Here is a 26843-nt window from a genome sequence, read left to right as displayed (position 1 = left end):
TAGTGCAGGGGTAGTAAAGTCTTCTTCGTAAATTAGGTTCCTTCTTTTGTACTATGCAGAATTAAGCTATATTCAAGCTACTCAAAATTCTATCTTTACATTTTAGATACATTTTATATGCCATATTATATGTGGAAAGTTATTCTACAGATCTGAATTTTCAGGTACAGAGCATGTATAAAATACGTTGCTCAAATTATTGATATGGGAAATAATCCTTTTCTGTTTGTAAGGAGTTAACAAATATCATTGTTCTACACAGAGAAACAAAACCCATTACATTTATTCAACCATTTAAAACTTGCTCAGCATTTTCATCTACTACTGGAGGCAACTCATTTACCTCCAAGGGAAACAAGGAGTAATAATGAATAGCTTCAATACACTCAATAGGCATAACATCTTACACAAGGGATTAGTCTAAATGTGAAATAAAGAAAAAAAATGGGAAGGAGGGGGCAGGGCTCAGAAAGAACTCCAGCATGATTATTTCAATCTGTACATTCATAGGACAAAACTACTCAGAGTCAGTGACAAATTCAAAGTATGTGACATCTAATTAGGCAAGACTCCTCCTCCTTCTCCTCCTCCTCCTTTCTGCCAAGTACTTGCACCCCATTTTAAGAGGCAATCTGGTATTGAGGAATGGTTGAAAGCGTGACCTATACCAGGCAATTTCTTATCCAAATCTCATTTTAGTTATGACCTTCTCAGATGATCTTAGGTAAGCTGCCACCACCCAGTAAGGCTGGAGGGGCACCTCCAGCCCAGGCTACTCCAACCCCCTTGTATGCGGCCTTAGATCTCCCAATGACTTTCATTGTTGAAAATCTACCATATTTGGAGGGAGCCCACAGGAACTGAAATGTAAGTATCATATAATTAAAACAAACTCACTCATCACCATATGAAGTAAGCAAGTGGGAACATTCAGGTCAAAACTTCCCAAGCATAGAAGAGTTTGCAGATTATTGAGAAGTACAGACAGCTGGATTTAAGAGCGCTAGGAAAATCTTTGTTCTTGTGATGGAAGGCATGAGTGAGGAGGATCCTGGAATGAAGCTTCAAGGTTACAGGGAGGGGGAGAGACATTCCAAGCACCTCCTCAGCCCCCAGCCGGAACGTGTGAAAGTGAAAAGAAGGAGACTGGCCCCTCCCTAGGGATTCAGGGTTATAGTTGCTGTCGTTGGGGATTAGAGTTAGTCTGGCGAGATTCTGTCTAGTAGGTGTAAGCTAATAAAGTAACTGAGCTGTTCCTGGACTGTCTTGTTGTGGTTCTTGGGCTGAACCTGACAGTTCTGTTGTCAAGGCCTGTTTACAGCCAGGTTTACTTTAGTACAGTATCAAAACATGTCACTGAAGGCGATATTTTTTAAAAAGTGTTTCAATGCGGAAATTTGCTATGGGACAACTTTGCTTCACTTGTGGGAATCCTCCAACCACAGATTTCCCCACTCTATCCCCAGATCTAGGTTTCATATACATTTATATGGATGTCATGTTTCACATACACATTCACATTGATTCTACACATGCTTTAGAAGCTGTTTTAAGTGGCATTTCTGGAATGAGCAGGGAAATTTCTGCAGGCATAACAGCCCACTGCGTGCTACAGAGTACATATGCAGATATTGACAGAGAGTCTATTAAAAAAAATAGAAATAATATTTTTAGAAAACAGTTATTATTTGATGGGGGGAATAAAATCATATTTTCTTGAAATACACGGAAGTGCACACCAGGTAAATTAAGTAAGCTCTTTGTAAGGATCCATTGCACATTCACCTACCCTTTACATGGTTACAGAAATGCTAACAGAAATAGTTTCTTGCCATCATTCAGGGCAAGAAGGAAAAACATTACTCCAGATTTATTTTAATTCAGCTATTTCAGAAGGCGCCCAAGGAAAAGAGTTTACTTCCATTTTGTTTAACCCATATGGCCTATAAGACTCCTTCAGTCTGCTTTACTGATATGGAATTGACTCGTTCATACCTCATCTGTGTTGTAGATAATCTGCAGACCAGATGAAATCATCTCCACCAGGTAGAGGAGGAAGAGTGATACAGCATTTATCTAGAAGAAGGCAAAAGATAAAAGAAATAATCCTGTCAAGGAAAAAATTAGCCTGCACATATTATAATGCCTGCAGTCAATGTGTCTAGTAAAACTAGAATTAACGAAAATAATAGGTGTAAAATGGAAAATAAATGTATGTCTTGTATCTGGAAGAGGCTGATAATCCTTCAACATGCTTGGTAGCTGGGAGCTTCCTACTGTAATTTCCTCTTGCGTCTCTGAGTTGTATCTACATGATATAATGCACAGTTCCAGGATCAGAGATACCTCTTCAAGGTGCATAGGTGGCTTCTTCTTCAGCATCCATTTTAGAAAATACTAGTTTTTAAATAAAAGGGACAAAATTCAGTCATAGGACATCAGTTTGGGTTTATTTTAAAAGTTCTTTATTTCATTATCACTGATGCCTGAATCCCTCCAGAGTAGAAAAAGGCAACCCGCAGCCCTCAACTTAATTTCAAAATTGTCTTGAAATAAATAATTTCAGAACTCAGAGCCATCTGTCTATTTTTTTAGCAACACCTTACAAGGCAGGACAGGCAGAGGAGAAAGGAATGGCTAAAAGGAAAACAGAAAGTGGTAGGCCTACCAACATTTCCTTATAGGCTGCATGCTAATAGTTTTGCCCTTGCCCACTACAAACACGGAGGCTACAAATGTCATGGACAGCCAAGAAAACAAACCAATGGATCATTGAACAAATCAATCCAGAGTCCTCGCTCGAGGCACAAATGACCAGGCTTAAATTATCCTGCTTTGGACTCATTATGCGAAGACCCAGCTCTCTGGAAAAGGCTCTGATGCTGGGAAAGGTGGAAGGAAAGAGAAGAGCACAACAAGCAGCAAGGTGGACAGATTCAGTTACAGTGGTGATGGGTGCACCATTGGATGACCTGAAAGACTAGGTTAGGGACAAATCATCATGGAGAAAAAAATATCTATGTGGTCACTAAAGAATAAACAAGGGCTTGATGGCACATAATCAAATCAAATCCAAAGGAAATCTAATCCACCTGGCCTTAAAGAATGCAAGAAACATCCCTGGGTTGTATCTCTCCCTCATAAATAAAGCATTTCTGAAGCCGCCTGCCGAGGGAAGTCTTCATTTTAACCAACTCTTCCGCGCCTGATTCATAGGATTTAAATTACATTTATGAAAAACGAGCTGTTGACATAATTATCTCTTAGATGCCAATACCATCTGCCACAGCAGTTCCCTACAAGACATTATGCTGGGGAAGTATCGAGACAAATACCAGAGGAAACAAGAGCATGCAAAAGACTGCCCACATCATAACATGCCAAATTACACCCGTTCACCTGATAATTTAAAGGGAAAAAAGTCTTAAAATATGAAATCCTTCAGTTCTCTCTTCTTTCAAGGAGGCAAACTGCAAGAACATAACTATATTTAAATAACTGTCTTGCAACTGAAATGCCCTATTAAAACAGTAGCAATAAAAATAGCACTGAAAAGACTACATTCTCAAAACCAAAAGCAGTCATAGCAGTTAATTAACTTGCAGTGTGATGCCTAAAATTCATCAAATTGCATGACTCCAGAACCAAACCATGCCCAGCAGGAAATATGCTGTACTACAATGTACAATATTGTATTTCAAAGTGATTCTGAAGAGGTTCTGCAGGCAGGAAAAAACACAGCCACTGTGTTTGAAATGCCTTGTTACTGCTAAGGGAAAATTCTGATCTATCACAGTCACGGACAAGATTACTATTATCCCAGGTAAAATTGACACCTGATGATCCAAAATTTGACATATGCAATAAGGAAACCCCATAGAATGGTGACTAAGAAAGAAAGCTAAGAATTAAACTAAAAATCCATCAACTTTTAATTAAGTGGCTGGCTGTATTCTAAGAAGGGAAATTGAATCACCCACCATAACAGAGCATCCAGATCAGCAGTTCTTAAAATAAATCTATAAACATATTTTAAGGTCTGCATTTACAGAGCCAAGGCTGCCTTGTTTCAAAGACAGCAACAATTCATTTGGCCATTGTACTGATATTGTTTACAGTGAATTATACAGCAACAAATCAAACTACAAAACAGCTTGCTGTTGTTGGTCTGTTAAAGCAGGAAAATCAACCTGTCAAGCTCAATAGTTGAACGCATTTTAAAAGAACTCTAGCCTCTAACTAAACAGCATGACATAAATATTATTCAAAGTCATTCTGGTTCTGTAGTACATTTAAAAAAAATTGGTACCTGCAGATGACCATATTCCTCATGAGAAAAGACCTCATCGCCTGTGTGAACATTGAAAACAGAATGCAGGCATTTGGATGGCTTAGGATCTTGCTTATATTGTTGAACCTGGGGGGAAAAAAGATTACATCTAGTCCTACACAAGTATTTGGATGAGTCAAGCTACCAACACAAAGTATCACAAGCCACTAAACATCACAACAGTTGGACTTCTAAGAAAAGCACTATGAATTCTGCAGTGATACCTGTTACATTTTTTAAATATAAGCAGTTGGAAAAGTGAGCTATTATTCTTAACAACCACTGTTTCATAAGTGGGAGTCAACACAACATAGATAACAGAGTAATCTTCTAAAATTACCATCCTTCTAGACAAAGTGTACAAAATCTCCTTTTATTTAAGGAGAATCAAGTCTCTCCCACATAGAAGTGAGCAGATAAGGTGAGCCCATTTCTGACCTTTTCTCCAAAGAGAATTCTGCCAACAAACCAACAGTCTTAGGACCTACCCCTTACTTTTTGAAGAAAGTATGTTCTTTCTCCAGAAAAGAAAGTGGATAGAGAAGGTTATAATTTTTAAATTATCTAAGTAGTTTATTTTCTAGATTTTTAGCACAGATGGAGAAAATGAGTAATGTTGCAACTTTAGGAAGAGCATAATCTTTGGTAAACAACTAATGATTTATTATAACAATCAAACATCATTCTGATTTCTTCAAAACAGCTGCTATGGTTCCTCAGCCACAAGGTCATTCCCCATTGCCTTGAACAATTGACACACAGATTAACAAACCCTGTGCACGTCCCTTAAATGAAGCCGTATTAATAAATTATATTTCAAATGATTATTTGTTTAAAAAACTGTATGGAACACTGATGCCCACAGATTAAAGAAAGCAACTGAATTCAATATGAACCCAATGCTTTTGTTCAGATTCCAACCAGATGATCATGTCCTTTTCCAGAATAATCCATTCCTTTTTCTTTCCCTTGTTTTCTTCTCTGCCATAGCAATCCGAGAGCATTTCCATGCCCATTTAACAGGCTCGGTTGTCAGTGTGTTCCCCATGGCTCTTTTTAAACCATGAAATCTTTTATGTGCACAGCCATTTTGCTTTCAAAAGGACCCGTGCTTGAAGAACGATGCTACACCTTCTAACAAATACCCAAGGATATTTACAGAAGAAACTCAAAGCTTGCCATCGAAAGAAAAGCAGTATCACATAATTACAGCAATATTAATACAATCATGCAGCAATATAAAAACAATTATAAGAGGCAGTAGCAGCAGTAAAGGGAACCATTAAAATGACAACACCCAAAGAGTTATAACTATTTTCCTGGGCAATGAGCATTTCTCTGTTCACTAGTCAGAAATATCACTTCGTCATGTGATTCCCCCAAAGTATCATCCGCCATGTGATTATTGTGATACACTGCTGTCCTTTGTATACAGACAGTTTCATCTGCAGGTCAAATTCTGTTCTAAAACTTCCACCTTCAGTTATGTTTTTCTACCACACTGTTTTCACCCCAACACCCCTACCATCTGCAGGACCTCCCTTCAAGTTTCTCAACATCCTTCTGATTATTAGTTGGGTCCGACCCCCCGCTATTGCCTGTATCAAAAGCAATTAAGGAGTCTGAGGATTTTTGCCACAATTTAGAACCACAAACCAGGAGACCAGAGTGTAGCTTTTGTGCTATGTTTTTCCAATATAGATATATTTGAAACACGCTTCTGAATCATATGAAGATGTTAGATCAGAAGGAGAGAAGAAGGGTGTCTTGAGGAGCACCACAATGGGGATCTGAGTCAGGATATTTAGAGTCTTGCAAACAGACTGGAAAGTCTGGAGCTGGTGCCCAATGAATATAAATAAATAATAAAATAATAATAAAATCTGTTAAGGGTCTAGGTATGAGCAGGTTGCAACCTGAGTTGCTTGCACACTTCCTTTCTCTGAGGGGGATGCAGCAGGTGGCAGGATACTTCTCTGGGTTCAGAAATAAGTAGGGTTGTGATGGAATGGTTTGATGAAGGCCGCGCTCGGGGAGATAAGCATTTCCTTAGCCCCCAGCAGGAGCGTGGGAAGGTTAAGAAGATGAGACTGGCACCACCCTAAGGAATTCACGGAGTTTTGGCTTGCTGGCTTGGGAAGTTTAAATTCAGTCTGGAGAGATTCTGTCTTGGAGGTGGAAGCTAATAAATGCAACAGAACTGTATCTGTACTGTCTCGTGGAGTTATTTGGGCTGAACCTGACATCAATCTCTCCAGACTGAATCTAAACTTCCCAAGCCAGCAAGCCAAAACACCATGAATTCCTTAGGGTGGTGCCAGTCTCATCTTCTTAACCTCCCCACGCTACTGCTGGGGGCTAAGGAAATGCTTATCTCCCCGAGCGCGGCCTTCATCAAACCATTCCATCACAAGGGTGGAGCTTATTTAATCCTTGGCTGGAAGATCACCAGGGAATTCCAAGGCCACAGGCTAGACTTGGAAAGCCAAGATCATCCTGGAAGAAGGCAACAGCAAAATCTTCATACTCTTGCCACGAAAAGGGATGGACCCATCCTGAAGTTCCCAGGATATGAGTATGACTCAAAGACATTAACTGTTTTAGTTGATTCTAAGAGAGCATTAAAGCATTTCTTTAAAAAATGCTAAAACCAAGTATTTTGAGGGTACTCCTTATATTAAAACTTAATTTGAGTTCCATAGGCATAGTATATTGTTTTGTTCTTCATGGGTTTGAGTTTGGGGATTCTCCTGGCCATATTCTGAAAGAGTTGTTTTATTCTATTTCTTTTCTTTTTATCCTTTGTCCTTCTCCTTTTTACTTTTATTGCCATGTAACATCTACTTTTCTTCAATCAATTCCACTTTAATTTGAACTCCCTTTTGTGCCAGAGCGGCGCTACAAAATAAGAGGCGATAGACTGCCAGCGGTTTCTATAAGTTCAGGCGCAAAGTGTTGAAAAAGTAGGTTTCATCACGCCTGACACTCCCAATTCCAAACATCAGGAGAATAACACTGAGTAATTGCTGGTGTATGTCACCTTGAAGGTATTGGAGGAAAAAAACAGAAACATCATAGATAAATCAATAGCAGATTTACAGGTTATCATCTGCTACCAATTGTCATTTCTTATTCCCATTTGCTTGGCATTGTGCAACATAAAGAGAAAAAAACTTTGCTAGGCTGAAAGACATTTTAAACTATGATTAGCCAGAGCCTGAAATTACAGAAAAACTGGGCAGCAGAACCTGTTTACCTGTGCTGTCTCAGTTATGTTTAAGCAAAGCACGATCCAGCCTCATTTAATATCAAGCCTCTGAGCTCTTGACACGGGTCACACAAATAAAATGAAACTATCGTGGTATAACAATCAGGTATATTAAACTACTTCTTCAAAATCCATCAGATGTGGGGAGATGAGTTGGGTGTTTATGCCTCCGTGCTATAAATGACTGGCACCATTAACAAACTAGCTACTACTTCATACTCTGGAATGAAATTACTTCTATTGTAGCATAACGTTTGAAAAGATATTTCATGATAATGATGTCCAATGTCAAGGCTAGATAGACAAATTATAGGATTGTTAAATAGCCCTGCCATCAACTAAAACCATTTACTTTTTATTTGTTGCTATTCTAATGCATTCCTTCCAGGAACTGTATTCTCATGCAAGCTGCCTGCATGCATATTTCAAAGTCTGAATCCATGGGGCACAGTGAGCTCGAACAATCTTATTTCCAAGTAGATCTTGCTTTCAAAAATCCTCTGAAAGGATATCATTATGAAAACCCATCTAAACAAGAAGATTCTTTTTCTGTGCTCCCTGGCTTTACTAAGACATGCACCTCAGCTAAAATGAAATCTGAAAAATGACATCTAGGAAACAAGATTGGAAGCTAGTATTGAGCTGGACTGTTTTTCCAGGGAATAGCCATCGTTCATTGGTTCACACATATTTTTGATGTTAAGTGTCCCCGATTCAGTTGTTCACATCTCCAGGAAGTTGTGGAAAAAGGAATCTTCTTTGAAACCCTGGAGAGCTGCAGGACAATGTAGAACGTTATGAACTAGATGGAGTGATCATATGACTTAGTGACTGGATTTGCATGATATGCTAAGCAGGTCTTATGTTAATCCCGCGAATGCACCCAAAACAACACAATAAATCACTGCTGTCTCCTCTCTTTTATTTAATATCCCAGCAATTTTTGTAGGTTTGGAAGGCAAACAACATCACCAATGAAGCCTGCAGCGACCTGAACAGAGTTGGAGCCATCATGCATAGGATGAGAAATTATAATCTTGCTTTCAAAGGAACCCCACCACTACAATTACATGAAAGTGAAAAACAAAGATGCATCATCAGAACTTCCGTACTACACATTGTCTTCCCGGAAGACAAATATCTGCTTAATCATAAATCAGCTATTAGTCTGGATTCAGATGATGTTTTAAACCACAGCTAATCCAGAACAAAATAGAATTACAGTTTATGATTAACGGCCTTTCATAGTACCAAAATGAACGCAGGTCCAGGTGCACAATATGGCTTGGTATGTCATACGAACGCAATCAGTTTAAGGCAACTTCCTGTGTTCTAGCTACAGACAACTGTCAAAATATCCAAGGTTTCCAGTCTGACACAACATTCAGGTGAGTATGCTCACTTTCGATCAGTGGAAGAGGGTGATCACACAGTTTAACTATGTGTGTTAAAACCCACACCACTAGTTCTGAAAGCCCAAATGGAATGTGGGCTTTCATTCAAAGAAGAACACACAATCTCAATCCATCTTCTCCTGAAAATTCTCAAAAGGGGCTGGTGACACACAATGGACTTTGTCGTTCAAATACTAAACAAAAATCCAAGAGAATGCGATCTGAGAGTATGACCAAAGTAGCCTTTTGAGCATGGATTTTTCTTCTGAGACATATATTTGTGAGGAATGATGTTGCTGAATCTGATTATGCCAAAATCCTACTAGGAAAATGAGATTTAACATTACTTTATAGGAAAATATACATTTTCTTCAACCAGCATTAAATAGCGACCAGTAACAAACTCTAACTTCATTACAGGGAAAATAAATCTATACCCAAACTTAAGGCAAGAAATTCATTCCTTTTGTGAGGCACAAGACAGGATCCTCTCGGGGACCTGAACTCATAAATAATCTTTTCTGATTAACTATGTCAAAGATGACTGCACAGTACCATGTCAAATAAACCTGTACCAAAAGGGAGAAATGCCTTTCTTCAAGAAGACCTTGTCACACTGAATTTTTCAGAGCTGATAGAAAAGTAAAGAAACATGTCATCCTTTAAATAGCATGGACCCACTGCATTTTTAAAACTATGTGCTATTTTTGTAAAGATTTAATGAGAATAGATTGCAACACCAATACAAATAATAGTTTTTAGAAACAAAAGGATACTTAATGTTATTTATCCATGTTTAACCTATTTTCTCCAACTAATTGGGAATGTGGGAGCTGTGCATAGATCATCTACACTTTTCAAATTAAAGGGTATAATTTTAAACGTGGTTATATGTGTAATTTAAAGTGTGCAAAATGCGGCTCAGCAGTGATCATAACTGGGGTACCAGAAAAATGCTTTGTACTCCAAAGGTAGCTGAGCAATGCAAGTCATGCAAATTCTTTTTCTGGATGAGAAAAATCAGAAAGCACTGGCATTTGCTTGGATTCCGCTTAAAGTTACTGGAATCCTGATTTACATTATGGCTGAAACTTAGTAATAAGAGGATGGCTAATATGCACAAGAATGCTGCTGAGATTAGTGGTCAACTGGGGTGGGTTGTACGACAGAAACAAAATGAATACACGTGAAGTTACCCACATCCTTTAAGAACTGGAAATGCTATTTTTCCAGTCATGGAAAGGGGTAAGACCTTGCTGAACTTTGCCACTATTATTTGTATAATACTTACATGAGCAGCACTTTCCCCAAGGCAGCTTCTAGCATATAATCAGACGCTTGTCACACCATGTTCTTTCCAGCCATTTACGCTGACAGACCAACCTATTTTCCTTGGTGCTTTTCGTAAGACAATCAACTCGCAACAGTATGCATTTTCAACAACATTAGATCAACTAGCAGGCTCCTGCTTGCCCTTGGTTCAAGTTCTAAATGTAATTTAAGATGGTTTGTTTCTAAATACCCCAAAGAGTTGATTTACTATGTCAAGCATGTCTTCATCTTTGGCTTTTAACTACATTAGGGCCAGAGCCTAGAAATAAAACTTCTTCTGGCAGACTACACAGTGATGTTACATCTGTTGCCCTTTTAATTTGTTTGCCACTGTAACATTTTAATGCTTACAATTAACTTAATCCTTTAGAATTAAGTGTGTGCTTCTGTCCACAATGCAACATTTTACCTTATCAGCCTGGCGCATGTAGCAGTAGAGAATTCCTCGCATACATTTTATAGCAGAATGCTCCAGCTCATGGGTTCGTCCCTTGTCATCATCAATACGCCTGAATGAGAGAGATAACCCATGAAACAAATTAGAAATTCATTCGGAAGGAAGTTGAAGGAACCAGCATTCCTTTTTTGATAATTAAGTATTAAGAACATTTTGATAAAGTGGCATACGCTAACTCAAACGTTCTCAGGCCCTATCAACCTTGCTAGAATAAAGCTGACCCTTAAAAAATAAAAAAAGGCAACAACTAAGTCAATAATTAAGTTTAGGTTCATAAAATGAAGTCAAGTAATGCTTGTCGACAAACTTTTGTTTCCCTCTGTCTTCATATTTTAAAGAAAATATGGATATATAATTATGAACTATAAAAGTGAAAAGAAAAAAATATTTGACAAATGTCTGTGGCATAGTGATGTTTGAAATTTTGCTAATAATTCCTGGACAACGTTAAATATTTGTTTGGGTTACTTTCCATGGTACCACTCTGCAACAAATCCTTATTTGTTCTTCTTTTCAAGTCAACATGGCTTATGGCACTTATTTAATTCTTCATTTAATAATCTGACAAAAACCTTCACATGCCAAAGCATCTCAAGACAAAAAAAAAAAGCAATAAAATATGTAATAAAACAATACATAAAACACCATTAGATATGTAAAACAAATATTTTTTAAAAAAAAATAATTAAAAAGGTGAGGAGAAAGAGGAAACAAAGTGTTCTTCCAACTACAGATACAAAGAACATAGGATGCACCAATCATTTCTTGTATGGAAGAGCAGGTTAGAAACTCTATACCTGTTCCCTCTTTAATGTCTTAAGCCAGGCTTTCTGAATTAGATGTAAGGTTGCCAATTCCCAGAATTCTCTGCGAGCCCAAAGTGAGCACAGCATAGTTTCTGAAAGCTGTATTAACTTGTCTATTACATATAACTGGCTATATGTAATTAATGTGTGTAAATTAAACACATTATGCCAAATTATGAAACTATTGCTACATTCCAAAGTACACTTAACTTAGCAATAAGCTCCACTAAATACATGCTGTATTTACTTATATTTACCTCTAGGAGGCAGTGATTGGTTCTGTCCTCTTTGGGACTCCTTAGGTGTACATAGCCACAGATCTTTCTATGAGGTTCAAACCCTCTACTGGGGATTGCACTGATGGGCCACTACACTTTAGATCAGGGTTCCTCAACCTTGGCGACTTGAAGATGTGTGGACTTCAACTCCCAGAATTCCCCAGCAAGCATGAAGTCCACACATCTTCAAGTGGCCAAGGTTGAGGAACCCTGCTTTAGATGACTATCTTACAGTGCAATAGCTTTAGGACCTCTCCAGGCCCTGGTGTTCAGCAATGATTGATTGATTGATTGATTGATTGATTGATTTAATTAATTACCTGCACTCAATCGTTACCGATTCTGCAGTGACTGCCTGGACGAGTCCCTGCAGTTTTCAAGGCAAGGTGTTTCGGAAGTGGTTTGCCATTGCCTCCTTCCTAGAGCAGAGCCCAGCTGGCGAGCGCAGGAAGCGGGGTTTCCGTTGCTTCGCACCTTTTTCAGGTGTGTGCGGTTTCTGCGCTACCGGCAACTGCTCCCGTCTCCTTTTGCAAGGCGCCGCCAGCATTTTTCCTCCCACCAGGGTGAGAGTCCCCATTTATCTACTCACGTGAGTTTTCGAGCTGCTGGGTTGACAGGAGCTGGGGAGGAAGCAGGAGCTCACTCTGCTGCGCAAAGCTGCGCTTGAACCGCTGAAGTGTCGACCATTTCTGGCCGGCAACTTTCAGCATCATTAAGCCGCTGCGCCACCGCTTTTTAGGAAGTGATATATAGAGTCTATATTTCGCATGGTATACACAGGATTTTTCAACCTTGACAATGTTAAGACGTGTGGACTTCAACTCCCAGAATTCCTCAGCCAGCTGGCTGGGGGGTTCTGGGAGTTGAAGTCCACACATCTTAACATTGCCAAGATTGAGAAACCCTGGTATATACAGTCCAATGTCTTAAACTCTCTGGTTCTACTGTAGATAGAATGAATATAGTAGGAGTCACTTTCAAGTACACATGAAATAGGCATGATTTGACTACATTTAACTACTATAAAAGCTCTTTTCTCATATTACTGAAACTATTTACTGACGACTCTTTAGTCACTTCTCTTTTCTTTTAAATTTATTCCCTCTAGAATTTTGTGGACTTTCAAGAAGCATGTAGTTAATGTGCAAAAAAAAAGTGTGCACTGCCTTTCAAGAAAACCATTAATCACAAACCTTCAGAGCAGAAGCATTATTTAATAACAAATCAATGATCAGAAGAGGCAATGCAATAAAAAATTCAGAAACAAATAACTAAAACTTTCTACATGGGCATTCTAAAACAGAGATGCTATAATAAAAAAGCATCTGCTTCTTGTCGATGATCATTTTGCCTCAATGTAAAAGACAGATATTTTAGCAGGAGTCCTATCAGTTGAACAAGTATGAGGAAATTGATTAAATCTGTTTTCCAACTGTATAGATGAAAAAGAAGTCTAAGACCCATATTCCAAAAAGCTAAAGCACTGAAACAGGAGCAGGAATAACTATTAGTAAGATTCTATAATATCTGCATTGATTGTCAAAACCTCAGTATCTTCCCATCTCTTGTGGTGAGAAGAAACAAGTTCAGTGAAAAAAAATGTTAATCATTACAACTTCAAGATGTACGCATAAGAAAAGGCAAGAGACATCCTAGCACTCTTTTATCTGTTTTTATTTAAATATTCCGTTAACACATTTATTGCTGAGTGTTTTATAGTAATCCTAAACACAGACAAATTAAATTAAAGATATACATTTTGAAAGTTGACATTTCTAGTCCGCAATTAAATGGAACACCTTAGGTTTTCATTCAACTGGTTAAGAACAGTTGGGCTTTGATTTGCAGTTCCCAAGGGTACTTCAGACAAGTACCTATCATTAGGGGAGAAAATGAATAGGACAAGCTTTTAAAGGAGATTAGGCTCAGCAAGAAAAAATAATTGTGAGAAAAATAAAACAGTTGCAAATAAGTATTTCAAATGAAGGCAGTGAAAAAGCTATCCAGCTTTCAAAAACAGCAGACCACTATTTAAACCTGGATGAAAGCTAGCCTTCACTGTTATAAGATACTGAAATCTCATTGGAAAAATGAAATTATAATTGACTCTTCAAAGGAAAATCCACCAGAAGTTCCTCTCGACTAAGGAAGAGAAATGGTTTCCTGTGTGTTGTCATACAGAAGATGGAAAAAAAAATTAATACCAACCCTGTCACTATGGTGATATTTCAGGAAACTTTATAGTCAGTGTGTTAAAGCAGGGTTCCTCAACCTTGGCGACTTGAAGATGTGTGAACTTCAACTCCCAGAATTCCCCAGCCATCATGGGAGATGAAGTCCAAACATCTTCAAGTTGCCAAGATTGAGGAACCCTGTGTTAAAATGTGGGACAAGAACTGGGGAAACCCAGATTCAAGTTTTCTCTTGTCACAGAAGTTCACTAGATGATTTTGGGCAGTCACGTTGTCAGCCCATGCTCCTTCCCAAGATTGTTGTTGTGGGGAAAAGAAAGGAACATGAGAGTGTTATGGATGCCATTGAGTTCCTGCAGGAAAAGCTGAATATAAATCTAACAAATAAGTAATAAAAATTGAAGTTTTGCCCTTCTTCATGCTTTGCTGCAATCTGAAGTGAATTCTGTCCTGAATACCCCCCAGGTGTAGAATTCACCACTGTGAAATCTTTTAAGAGTGCTTCACAATGCACCAGATGTGAAAGAAACACCTTTCTTCTAATCAACAATTCAATTGTGTCTTTTCCTGGGCTTCCACAACTGTTCTATAAGCTGCTTCGGTCTGTCTCTGCCTGTGTGTGCATTTGCAGTCACTTTCCAAACTCAAAGACTGAACAATTGCAACATATTCTTCAAAAAAGCTGTATTTTTTAAAAAAATAAAATAAAATTTAAAACTCATGAAAAGGAGCATGCCTAAAAGAGTGAGGTCAATAAAATGGAAGATATCAATTCTGTTATTTTTACCAGAAAGACAGAAACACAGGCATGTTAAAAGACACACAAGACCACTCAAGTATTATAATCAGTAATAAATTCCAACATGAAACTAACACACTTGGTCTAAAAGCATATTAATATTCAGGACAGAAAAGCATTTAAAACCTCACTAGTTTTGTCCAAAAGTTGTACTAACACGTCAGAAGTAGTTAAGTACTGTAGAATGTACTGTGAATCAACAAGCTTTTAAAAAGGCACTATGTGAAACTGTGAAGAGTCTTAAGCAAATCAAACCACTGAACCCACTACTTCATTTCAGGCATCCCATTACATTCACTGGAGAAAATGCAAGAACAGTATGCCAAAGAGAAGAGGGACCAGACTGCCCAAATCAAAAGACTCTGGGAGGGTTACAACAGTTTAAAATTATAAAACCAATGATAGGAATAAATCAAAAAATATTTTTTGATACAGAAGAAACACTTTGGCAGCAAGCCCCAGCATAGCTTGAATATAATCCATGCATTGCTCTATGTCTATGCTCTTGTTCAATGAACATTATTTTTAAAATGTTTCCTATTTTATTTGTGAAAAGTTCAGACCGAGCACCGATGCACAATAAAACCCAGATTTTAAGGTATGTTCATCAGTTGCTATGGTAACAGCATCCTGCACTGAATCCTGCTATAGTGATAATTGACCATCTTTTACATAAAAGGCAGTTTTATATTTAATTATTCAGGACATTAAAGTACTATAAATGAATTATCCCGTATTTATTTCTGAAGTTAATATATTTATCTCCCTTTTTTCTGAGTTTTGTTCAGTTACTTCAATTTGCTGTTATCTTCAGAGTCCTAGAGCAAGGGAACCATGGAGCCAAATCCCAGAGACCATTATTTATCTCTGTGTAATTAATAAAGCTGTTCAGCTATCCCAGATCTTTGGGCCAGCCCCTCCCTACTATATTTTCAAAGAGTCATGAAAACATTGTTTGAAGATTCTTCAGATGACTGACACATCAGGGCCTTGTGGTTGTTTTCCATGAATTTTTTATATTTTAATTTTATGCGGTGACTTGAACGTCACTCAGAATCTTTGGAAATGGAGCAACGTATAAGCAGAAGTAATTAATAAACAAACCTTTTTAAATTACTTCTTTCATAGAAATAAATAATTAAATGCATCACATTCTTCAACTAAAAAGGTTTAACTGATCTGACGTGGAAAGACAGCCTATTCATGCAGAAAACAATAAGGTTGGTCTCTAGGCAGATTAATAACAATACAGAGAATTTCACCCTCGTGTTTTTTTGTTTTTCTGTTTTAATCCTGGCAAACAGAAAACCAGCCTATCCGTGATAAAATTTTCAGACCTACTTTTTCCCTTGCTAAACTAGTTTCATAGTCGTACGATAGTTTTATATTGTATTTTAATGAACTTTATCTCTGCTGTAAACTGCCCAGAGTCGTTTCAACGAGGTGGGTGGTGCCAAATTTGGTAAATAAATAAGTAAAGTAAGTAAGCACAGATCTCAGTGGAATGACTCCAATTTAAAGTGGACCAGACTTTTTGGCAAGTGCAATTTTCTATTACCTAATCCTGTGGCTTGTGCACAACTATCAAGGCAATTTCCTATGTTGCAAAGTGATTCTTGTACTTTCAAGCCATTGTCACATGTCCTCTCTAGCAACAGAAATGTCAAGAAGAAAGCTTATATTTTTCTATACATACATGCACAGTCATGAATTACAATGATCTTCAGTTGATCTAAGAAACTGTCCTTTATTGCCAAGAATAATCAGCAAATTTTATTATTCAGCCAATTGGTAAGTAATCCTTTGGACAAAGCTCCTAGGATAATATACATAAGTACAAAATTAAACATTATTATAACAACAGAGGCCAGTTAAATATAATTTAACGAAGAGCAGTCATGAACAGAATGCAGTATAGCAAACATTTGAATTTTAAAACCAACTAATGTTCGGAAAAAACTGACCAATAAAATATATACCAAGTTAAAAGACTTAAAATTAAGGTCTAGTTACTAGAAAATAATCAGAAAGTTTTGTTTGCCTTTTATAGAAGATAAACCTTTGAACAAAATTAAGTTGTATCCGATAGACACTACAGCTCCATCTACTTTAACAGCTATATAATTAGGAAACAAATGGGTTTGATTGTTAATGACAGTATGGAAGTTCTGCTGATTAAGTAATTCAAAGATGCCTATATTAATGTATCATCATTATATAAGTAATGTGTTTTATTTACGTTTTAACATGTATTTTGAGTAATTTGAAGGCATTTTTAAGCACTAGTTTTGGTTATTTTACCTTAATATATGTTATTTTAAGGCTACACAATTCAAGGCAGGTGGGATGATACACAATTCATCCTCTTCCTATAAGAGCGGGACTGATGGGACTAAATAACTCGGTCAGAGGACATTGTCTGTAGAGTAAGTGGATGAGCTACGAAAAGGTACATTCTCATTATATGTCCCCGCAAGGAATAATTTTAGGAACTCTTAGGAACAGCTATTGGAAATCCACAGACTCAATCTATGAGGTCATTACAAATACAAAAGACACAGACTTGGCATTATGATCATTAACAGCAGAAATCTCATTTGATAAGACTGTTCATCTGCAGGGAGGCTAAGGAAGCAAAAAACAAGCAAAGCAAAGATGAAAACCGTCTTTAGAAAACATTGAAATAGCCATTAGCCCTATCCCTCGTCACAAAAAGAAACTTTTCAAGAAATATATTATCAAAACTTGGTTCTGTTTTTTTCTCTTTGCTGCTCCCTAAATGTTTGGGGTGGGGATTTAAGTGGACTGTGCAGTTAGTGACACAACCAAAGAAATCATCCATTTACCTGTACGCCAGTGCCAGAGCCCAGACGCATGCAGCACAATAAAGACTGTCGTGTATTTTTGCTCTCTGGTTCTCACCGTACGTTTTTGTGGGGAAAAGACCAGTGGTTGGACTTTGGAAAACTAACACCGTTGACTTAACTGCCAAGAGAAACAAACAAGCAAACAAATTATTATCTCAACTGGTTTCAAACTTAAGCATCTTTTTTTTTCATAAGGGGAAACCACTGTGAATATGGTGAGAAATATGCCCCAAAATGTGTATCAAAATTTGTTATTAATTTCCTATGAGAGTTTCTGCTCCCTACAGCTTCCTTTAAAATCTACATTCCTGGCAACGTTAGCTGATTGCAGTTCCCTAGGTTTTACCTACCCCATTAAAAAAGTAGCATAACTGCTACAGTTTCCCTGAGAAATAATTCCTTGAGGTACCTTATCATACATCACCAACATTTCAGCACCTGAAGAAAATCAAAGTACCATTTTCTTTGAAACTTGAGATGAAAATATCTGAAAGGAGAAAAAAAATCCCCTTCTCCATTTGACTGGGATGTTACAGAGGATCTATAGCAGCATTTGATAACCTTTCCCCCTTCTACGTGGACATTGACAGGGCTAAAGGAAATAATAAATAGGACCAACACTCAAAATGGGTGCTGACACCTATTTTCTGTTTCTCTTCTCTTCTTTTGGGCACACCACCTTTTTCTCTTTCTGAGACCTATTCTGCTGTCTCTCAAGGAGTAGGCTACAAGGGAGATAGAGCTCTCATCAGAGGCCTGAATTTCTCTTGAAAAAGTCGATTAAAATTAAACCAAGCACCATGTACAATTTAGTGCGAGAATCACAGATTCCCCCTTTTCAGGTTGGGGGGGGAGAAATTAATGTAATATGTATTTGAACGTGAGCATGTACAAACTAGAACAATGTTCCAAGGCCTGCGCCTTCTGAAATGTTCCATTTCAAAAATCTACATAAAATGCAGAAAAACATACAGAAAAACACATTAGCTAAAAATAAACCCCCAAATTGAGTAAATTAGGAAAACACATAGAAGTACACATTTGAGAATGATGCTTGAAAATGCATCCAACCCTTAAAAAATCAAACAATGGAAAAGTGAAATGAAATGAACAGAAGTTGGAAACATTGGAAGCTGATGAAATCAACTTGACAAATTTACAGTTTACACTACAGAGTGATGAAGACTTTCGCACTTGCTTCTTCCCAAATAATAACAGAATATTTTAACATGTATTCGTTGCAAAGCTATTGTTAAGAAACTAGCAATCTGACAGTTTGATGGTATTTATTATTTGAAGTTTTTGGTCTTACAGTCCATCTTTCCATCAAACATGAAATTCTTTAGTAGTCTATGAATACTTTCAGTTATTAAAAAGTAACAGTTCAAATGTTACTGAAATGTGGAAGCTACTTATTGCTCAACTGTGATTTCTGATTAAACAAAACATTCTTGAGAAGTTTGCAAACCTCTCTCCTTTTGAAAATTATTTTTTATTTAGGGTTCATATAAATTGATGACAATTGTATAAAATGGTGAATGGTAAAATATTCCTTTTGAAGGTTATTTATAACTCCTATATGAGGAAGTAGTTGGGGAGAAGAAAAAGTAAGGTATTGTTTAAAAGCAAATTACAAAACAGGCTTGGAAGAAGAAAATATGTTTTTTTAAATACAGCATTTCTCAAATAATTATATTAACTCTGCCATTATGGCAGGCAATAGGGCTCATGGTTAGTTTCTTGCTTATTTTACAGGATAATCTGATAGAGTAACTGTATGGCCATGACTATTACTAATATTAAGCCTCATGTGAAAATATTCTTGTCTGTATGTGGCTACTGGAGAAAACAAATCAACAGCAGCACATAATGAATATGTGAATTTTTTATGATCCCAATTATATTTATGACAAGAACATAGCATTATTTATCTTTGCTCCCCCACTTTTTTCCCCAAAGTAAAAAATAAAATTATATTTTGCCTGACTTACCTATAAGGTAGTAATGATCCAACTTATCCCACAGACTCTCTGCATCTGGTCTTAGCAGATTAATGCTTTTAAGGGGCTCGTATACAGAGCCTAAAGGAAGAAATCAGGAGGCCTTGATTATAATCATAGCAATGAGATGAAAACAAAATTGAAGTCCTTGTGAAAGTATTCTCAAGTATACTTTTATTTACTTCTATTTATTTATTTGTACTGACTTCAGCTTTTATACCTCACTTTTCCAAAAGATAACCAGGATAGTTCACAAAAATAAAAACATGGCATTCAGTTAGCATGTTGATTGATCTGAAAAAAAGAGAAGAGCCCCTTTTAAAACTCTTCTTTACAGGAAAATACTGGTCCGTACTTTCTGCATATTAAGAAATTCTGTATGAAGTATGAATACAACTTATGCATTCCAATTAAAACACTGAACAATTCTGTACCAGTTTATGCAGTCAAGATGAATAAAGTATAGCCTAGATCAGTGTTTCTCAACCTTGGCAACTTTAAGCTGTATGGACTTCAACTCCCAGAATTCCCCAGCCAGCATGCTGACTGGCCTAGATGAAAAAGCCTACTACTAAAGTGACATAGATCCGTAACATACTCTAAAAGAATCAGCAAAGAATGCATCTGTAGTGACTAATCTTGCAAAATAATTCTAGGGCAATGTTGTCCAAACGTGGCCACTTTAAGATGAGTGGACTTCAACTTCCAGAATTCCCCAGCCAACTCCAATTCTGGGAGTTGAAGTCCACTCATCTTAAAGTGGCCAAGTTTGGACAACACTGTTCTAGGGCAACTGCCATGCATTCAAGGAATTACTCTTCAATGTTCTCCATAGCCTTGCCACATACAATGATAACTTGCAGTGGAATGAGGAATCAATCAAGATGCACTTGAACATTCAGCTGATTTGGTTCACAATGAGCTGAAACTAATTTTTACATCAATGAGATATAATGGAAATTAGCCTAGTACTCTCAAATCTTTTATGTATCTAATTTTATGACTCCTTGGTGCTTCTCCCATTTACAAAGAAAAATCAGACCTTTCTAATCTGAAACATCACCTTCTAGTTATATGTTCTTTTATAATGAGGTCTCGTGAGAAAGAAAAGGGTATTGACAGAAGCTATTTATTTATAGGAATTTATTAAAGATATGTTTCCTTTTTCAGCTCTTGACCACACATTATTTAATGTGGCCTGCTTCACTTAATGGGAACTCCAACATGAAAAGGCATTCCACATGACAAATTCCCTGTTCAGTTACAACACCTACTTGTTCATATAACAGGATGTCATGGTCTACCACCACAAATAATATCTCAAATCTTCACAGAAAGATTTGAATGGATTTTATTTCCAATTAAAAGTCAAGATATTGAGTATAACCTACTCTGAACACAGCAAATAAGGTGATAATTTCCAAGATTATCACTTGCTCGAATGTACTATTTCTGGACGACTTGGTTTTCTGGAGAGGACAAAGGCATGGTTTCACATGTGCCTCAACATTCACACATAATTAGAAGCTCACCACCATCTGTGAATCTTAAATGGCCAACCTTATCCATGGTTGAAAACCAAATAGGATCACACTTGGATAATAATTATTTTCTTTGGAAAACCATGAGACAATTCCAGATCTTTAGGGTAAACCAAGAATTGGGGAGAGGGGGTAGAAATCCTGTAAGAAAGCAACAGCAAACCACTTCCATAACTGTTGCCAAGAAAATGCATGAGTATGTCCATGAAGTCACTAGGAGTTAAAGCTCAACTTGGGGGCATCTTTAGTACCATCTGCTGAGAGGTAGTCCTTTCCTATTCCCCAGATCCAGGTTTTCCATTCTGCCCCTCTAAAGGTAACATCTACTTTCAAAATAGGATAGGCAGAGGGGATAATCAGCAGAAAGGCAATTTCTAGCTCACTGGTTCTCAAACATTTTGGTCTCAGGACCCCTTTACATTCTTAAAAAATGGTTGAGGACCCCAAAGAGCTTTGGTTTATGTGGATTATATCTATCAATATTTCTGTGCTAGTAATTAAAACTGAGAAATTGTATTTATTTGACTTTGTGGACCCCTGAAAAGATCTTGGGGACCCCCAGGGATCCCCAGTCCACACTTTTGAGAACCACTATTCTAGATCGATCTTACAAGGACAAAAACAGAAATATCCTGTTGCAGGCGATGCATCTCACTGCAATATTGATAGTTTAAAATGCAAGCACAGTCTTGGAAAATGGCACTGATTTGTTTCTTCCTAGATATGAGAACTACACTAAAAGCCTCTAATGAATCTCAGATTAAATTACTTTACGCCAGCCTCTTTCCTCTTGCCATTTTATCCTACAGAATCAATTATTAACACAGAAGCCTTAGTACTATATTGATAGATACATTAATTAAATTATCTCTCCAATTCCCTTAGAACACTCCCAACACAGGTTTGAGCCACAGAAGTGATATAATTTGAAAAACACAGAAAATACATTTTTGGGGGAACGGAAAATGAAGTCAACTAATTTCTAAGGAATATATAATTTTCAAAGCCAGAAGTAATATATCATTTATTTATCACAATTGATTATATCCCACCTTTCAATAAAATCATCCCAACTAGTATAAGCAGTTATCAATAAAAATATAATAAATGCTACTGAAAAAAAAAAGTACATTTTCAGAACCCTACCCATAAGGCTGTTGGTGGTAACAGCCTTGGGGGAGGAAAGACTCCACATGAGCAGGGTTTTATAGGGTTGGTCCCTGCTTTCTTCCCTCCCTCTCTCTTCTGAGATCTTTCACACAAAGCAGTTAGTGATAATCTTCCTATTAAGAAAACTGTATTGATGAAATTGCCTTGCAGCCAATGGCCATTAATACTAAGTTACTGTACAGGTAGTCCTCACTTAATGACCATTTGTTTGGCAACCATTCAAAGCTACGACAGGACTAAAAAAGCTACTTGCGACCAGTCCTCACACTTACGACCATCGCAGCATCCCTGTGGTCATGTGATCGCAATCCAGGAGCTTGGCAACCAACTCGCATTTATGACTGTTGCAATGCCCCCATGGTCACATGATTGCGCTCTGGGAGCTTGGCAATCAGCTTGCGCTTACAATGGTTGCAGCATCCCAGGGTCACATGATAGCCATTTGTAAGCTTCCCAGATGGCTTCTGGCAAGCAAAATCAATGGGGAACCACATGATTTGCTTAATGATCATGTGATTCGCTTAATGACCACCACAAAAAATTGTAAAATCAGGTGCAGTCATGTGATGCCTTGCTTAATGACCGCTCCGCTTAATGATGAATTTTCCAGTCCCTATTGTGGTCGTTAAGCAAGGACTACCTGTAATGGTATGTAGGAAAGACCTTGGGAGACTGGGTGAAGAGGTGCTGCCTAGGGAACGGTCAGATAAGAAACAGTATAGCCCGCAGCTGGATAGCGGGCAGAGCAAGAGGCTCAGAAGGGACCCTCCCTAGTTTCTCAGACTGTAAAGGAGACGGTGGGAGAAATGTACTTTCAGACTTTCAAGATTCTGTTAATGTAGCTTTACAATAAAGTAGAATTAGCTTATCTGGTCATGTTTCCTGTCTGGTCTACCTGGTAAGGGTGACAGTTACACGTGCACTGCAAAGGTATCTTTTCAAGTTCACTGCAATATTTCTGTGCAGAAGCTCCCAAGATAAAAACCTGAAATGAATTAGGATGCTGTACTGTGTACAGGTAGTCCTCACCTAGTGGCTGCCTTGCACAACAGCCATTCACAGTTACAACTGTGATGAAAAAGTAATTTTGTGACCAATGCCCGCATTTACAACCTTCGCAGCATCTCTCTCTCAGTCATGTGTTACAGTTATGGTAATTGCCTGAATTGCTGGTCCCAATTACGGTCACTAAACGAGGAGTACCTGTATCATAATATGGCCATTACAGATAGTAGCTATCTGTAGTAGATATACTAGTATATATACATACACACACACACATTTATCCTAGAACCATTTTTTTTAAAAAAGCAATCATGCCAACAACTGTTAAAATTTGCAATACAACATAAGTAGTATTTTTTCACATCAAAGAGAAGTCTTATTCTAATTCCAAAAAATGTGAGTGGCGGACGACAGTGCTAAAGCATGGAAGTTATGCATAACACAGTGGAACATAGTACATAATGATAGGTTGCAGCTGCAAAACATATACTTACAAGGATATCTGCCATCTGCAGCCCACAGAGAAATAAAACATCTGTTATTACATTCAAAGCATTGCCTCTGTTTTTCTTATCTTTTTAAGAAGATAATGTCATTTTCTATACATTCATTTAATGTATTCAGCTTTTCTAATCCACATGATACTAGCATATATACACTGACTACATTTGCAGCATCTTATCTCACTTTCATCTGCCTCATTTACCCAGGGTCACTACTGGAAATTGATAAAGGATTTCTTGCTTAAACTGAGATTTAGCTTAAGAAACAACTGTTTATCCTTATCTATTATCTTTTGGCATTGCCATCAATCCTTTATGCAGCAGGGCTTACCAGATGCTTTGCCCAATGAATATCTTTCATTCCCACATGCAGGGGACTTAAAGATCCTGCCATCACATCTGATTATTCTGTTTCCTTAAATGGAAGGATATTTCCATAACTTAACCTTCTCATTTTCTTGACTGTGCAATGTCTCCTGTGTTTATGACATGCAGTTGTGAATTATTGGTGTTTTACATTTACAGGGTTAGTTAGCCAATGATGCCATTAGTTAATTATCATTTTAACCCCCTTGGAGCTCAGAATCTCGTATCATATGTAAGGGTTGAAGTTAATCTGCTGCTTTCAATATAAAGAACCCAATACTGTATTTCCAATGTGAAAATAAATGGGAATACCGTGTGAATTTAAAACATGCACATACAATAGCAAACTGATTCTTCTCATAAGTAACCATATGTAAGAAACAACTATATGTGTCAGATGATCAGAATACATGTTGATTTCACTTGGGCCCTATGATTTTTGGTGTTACATTTCACTCAAGCACATTTTAAATGGACAAAATATGCTGCTGTCATTAAACAAGTTAAAATCTCTGCTTAATAAATCCTGGATTAAACTTATTTTTAATATTTATTTGTTGAGCTAGATTGATATCCCACCTTCTCTCCAGCAGAGCAAACCATTCTATAGCAACCAACATAGGTCATCAACACAGGAATAAAACTCTATTACAAATCAAACACAAAAAGATAATGCCCAAATTTCTGTCACAGCTTATCTTCAGGAGAAGCAAGGGAATATGTATCATGAAAAAATGTTTTGCCACCCATCCCTTTCCAAATGCTTAGTCCAAAAAAACAAAACAAAACCCCAACACTTTAAAACTTACATCAACACATTTGCAAATCAGCACGTGTAAAATATGCAGAAAACTGTATTTTTGATAGGCTGCCATGTTACATTCTCATTCAAATTACGGTCACTGAGAAGGTGGAAGCGGTGGTGTGCAGACATGCCACTGCAGCAGAGGAAGTGAATGTATAACAACAACTACGACTAGGAGACATGAGACTTTATGACCTTATGAGCTTCTATATCGGCAGAGACGTCCCAGTGGCTGCATGAGGTCATAGTGAGCGCCCTTACTCTAACTGGAGACATGACCGCAGATTAACCATCCGCCAGCTGCCAAAGGGTCGCTTCATTCATGGATCAAAATGAGAGATACCAAAGAAAAATGTGCAGAGCAACAAGTAAGGCTATGATTTTTATTTATGGCATATTTTAAGCAGAACTCAAGAGACACACACGAAAAAAAGGAAGCCGGAAATTGCACATCTCCAAAAGGCATTCAGAAGAGGACAGCTAAAGCAATAATGACCTTATAATTTAGAAATCGAGCTCTTGCATATCTGATGTAATTGTTTTACTTCAAAGGAGATGGTGCTGCTGCTAAAACAGAAAAAAGCAAAGCAACTGCAAATTGTTGTTGGATTGAAAGTGTAGAGTGCATTACCAAAAAACCCTGTAAGGTAGGTCTGTTTATTATCCTCACACTTCTGGGTGCAGAAAAAATGTAAATCACATAAAACTACGTTGTGGCTGCATGGCAGGTATTGCAGACACATTTCCTTCAACATTGACTAGAAATCTAAAACTCTGATGTTCCATCATTAAATAACAATCTCTCTGATGCAGGGAAAGCAAAATGAAAGATAATGATAATATTCATAAGCTGAATAAGGTGAGCTGATAAAACAAATGAAGGTGGCATCTAACAGAACGAGATCAAAACGTATGATTACTCATTTTTCATATTCTTCTTACAATATAATGTAAAATCCTTCATTATGTTCTGATAGGACATGCTATCTTCCCACATCATTATCAGCTCCACCATAAACTTGTGAAAAAGTTCATATACACAACTAAATAATGAATGCCTGAATGTCTGTGTTTACTCGCTAGCTAAAGATGAGTGGCAGACTGTTGTCTGGCTGTAAACTACAACTGCAAAAAAACCCAAAAAACCTTATAATCTTTTATCAATGTTATTTTATAGTTAGTAGAGTAACCCAACAATTTCAGCTAAGAAATCATTTCATCACAAGGCAAGGTGATTCCAGTGACTATCTAAAATTCCATAGCTACTTTTGCACTGGACAGGTAAAACAAATATAAAGTCTACGGAGAAAAGCCAGAATGACTGCAACATTTTCGTCTGGGAAAAATCTCTCTCAAGCAGAGGTGTAATTAAGAACTACATTCATAATATAAGGAAAGTGGAAAGAAAGCTATTATGCTATCCTGGGAAATTCAACACATCTACAAGGCATTTGGTTGAGAAAAGGATTGCTGTTTGTTTTCATGTTCCTACTTCTGGTCTTCCCAAAAGCATCTCATTGGCCATTGTGACCAATATTGTAATTAACACTGTACATATATTTCTTTGATCTATGGCACTGAATTCACAGATGCATCTGCAGACTCAGAAGGGCTGGCCTCTTCCCACTGCACAGAAGACATGTTAAATGCATTAGTATTTTTTCATATCTAAATACACCTAAAAGAGGACATACCAAGAGGATTCCATATATAGCTGGGAATCCTCGTGT

General features: G+C 37.4%; 1 protein-coding gene across 3 annotated transcripts in view; it reads right to left on the bottom strand.

Moving 5' to 3' along the window:
* Positions 1-26843, bottom strand: part of PHKB (phosphorylase kinase regulatory subunit beta) — a 101377-nt gene that overhangs the window by 68782 nt on the left and 5752 nt on the right. For all 3 annotated transcript variants that reach the window (XM_088136102.1, XM_088136104.1, XM_088136103.1), the window contains 5 exons: positions 19715-19804; positions 17703-17841; positions 10734-10833; positions 4310-4417; positions 1996-2076 (listed from right to left, as the gene is read on the bottom strand). In XM_088136102.1, the coding sequence (XP_087992228.1) occupies positions 1996-2076; positions 4310-4417; positions 10734-10833; positions 17703-17841; positions 19715-19804 (518 nt within the window). The remainder of the gene's footprint in view (positions 1-1995; positions 2077-4309; positions 4418-10733; positions 10834-17702; positions 17842-19714; positions 19805-26843) is intronic.

The sequence above is a fragment of the Python bivittatus genome, unplaced genomic scaffold (genome assembly GCF_059951505.1).
Source record: "Python bivittatus isolate LINGU-HERP-01145 unplaced genomic scaffold, Pbiv_v1 ctg000190_np1212, whole genome shotgun sequence".
Taxonomy (NCBI): Eukaryota; Metazoa; Chordata; class Lepidosauria; order Squamata; family Pythonidae; genus Python; species Python bivittatus.
The sequence above is the reverse complement of the archived record's forward strand: the minus strand, read 5'-3'. Positions and strand labels throughout refer to the sequence as shown.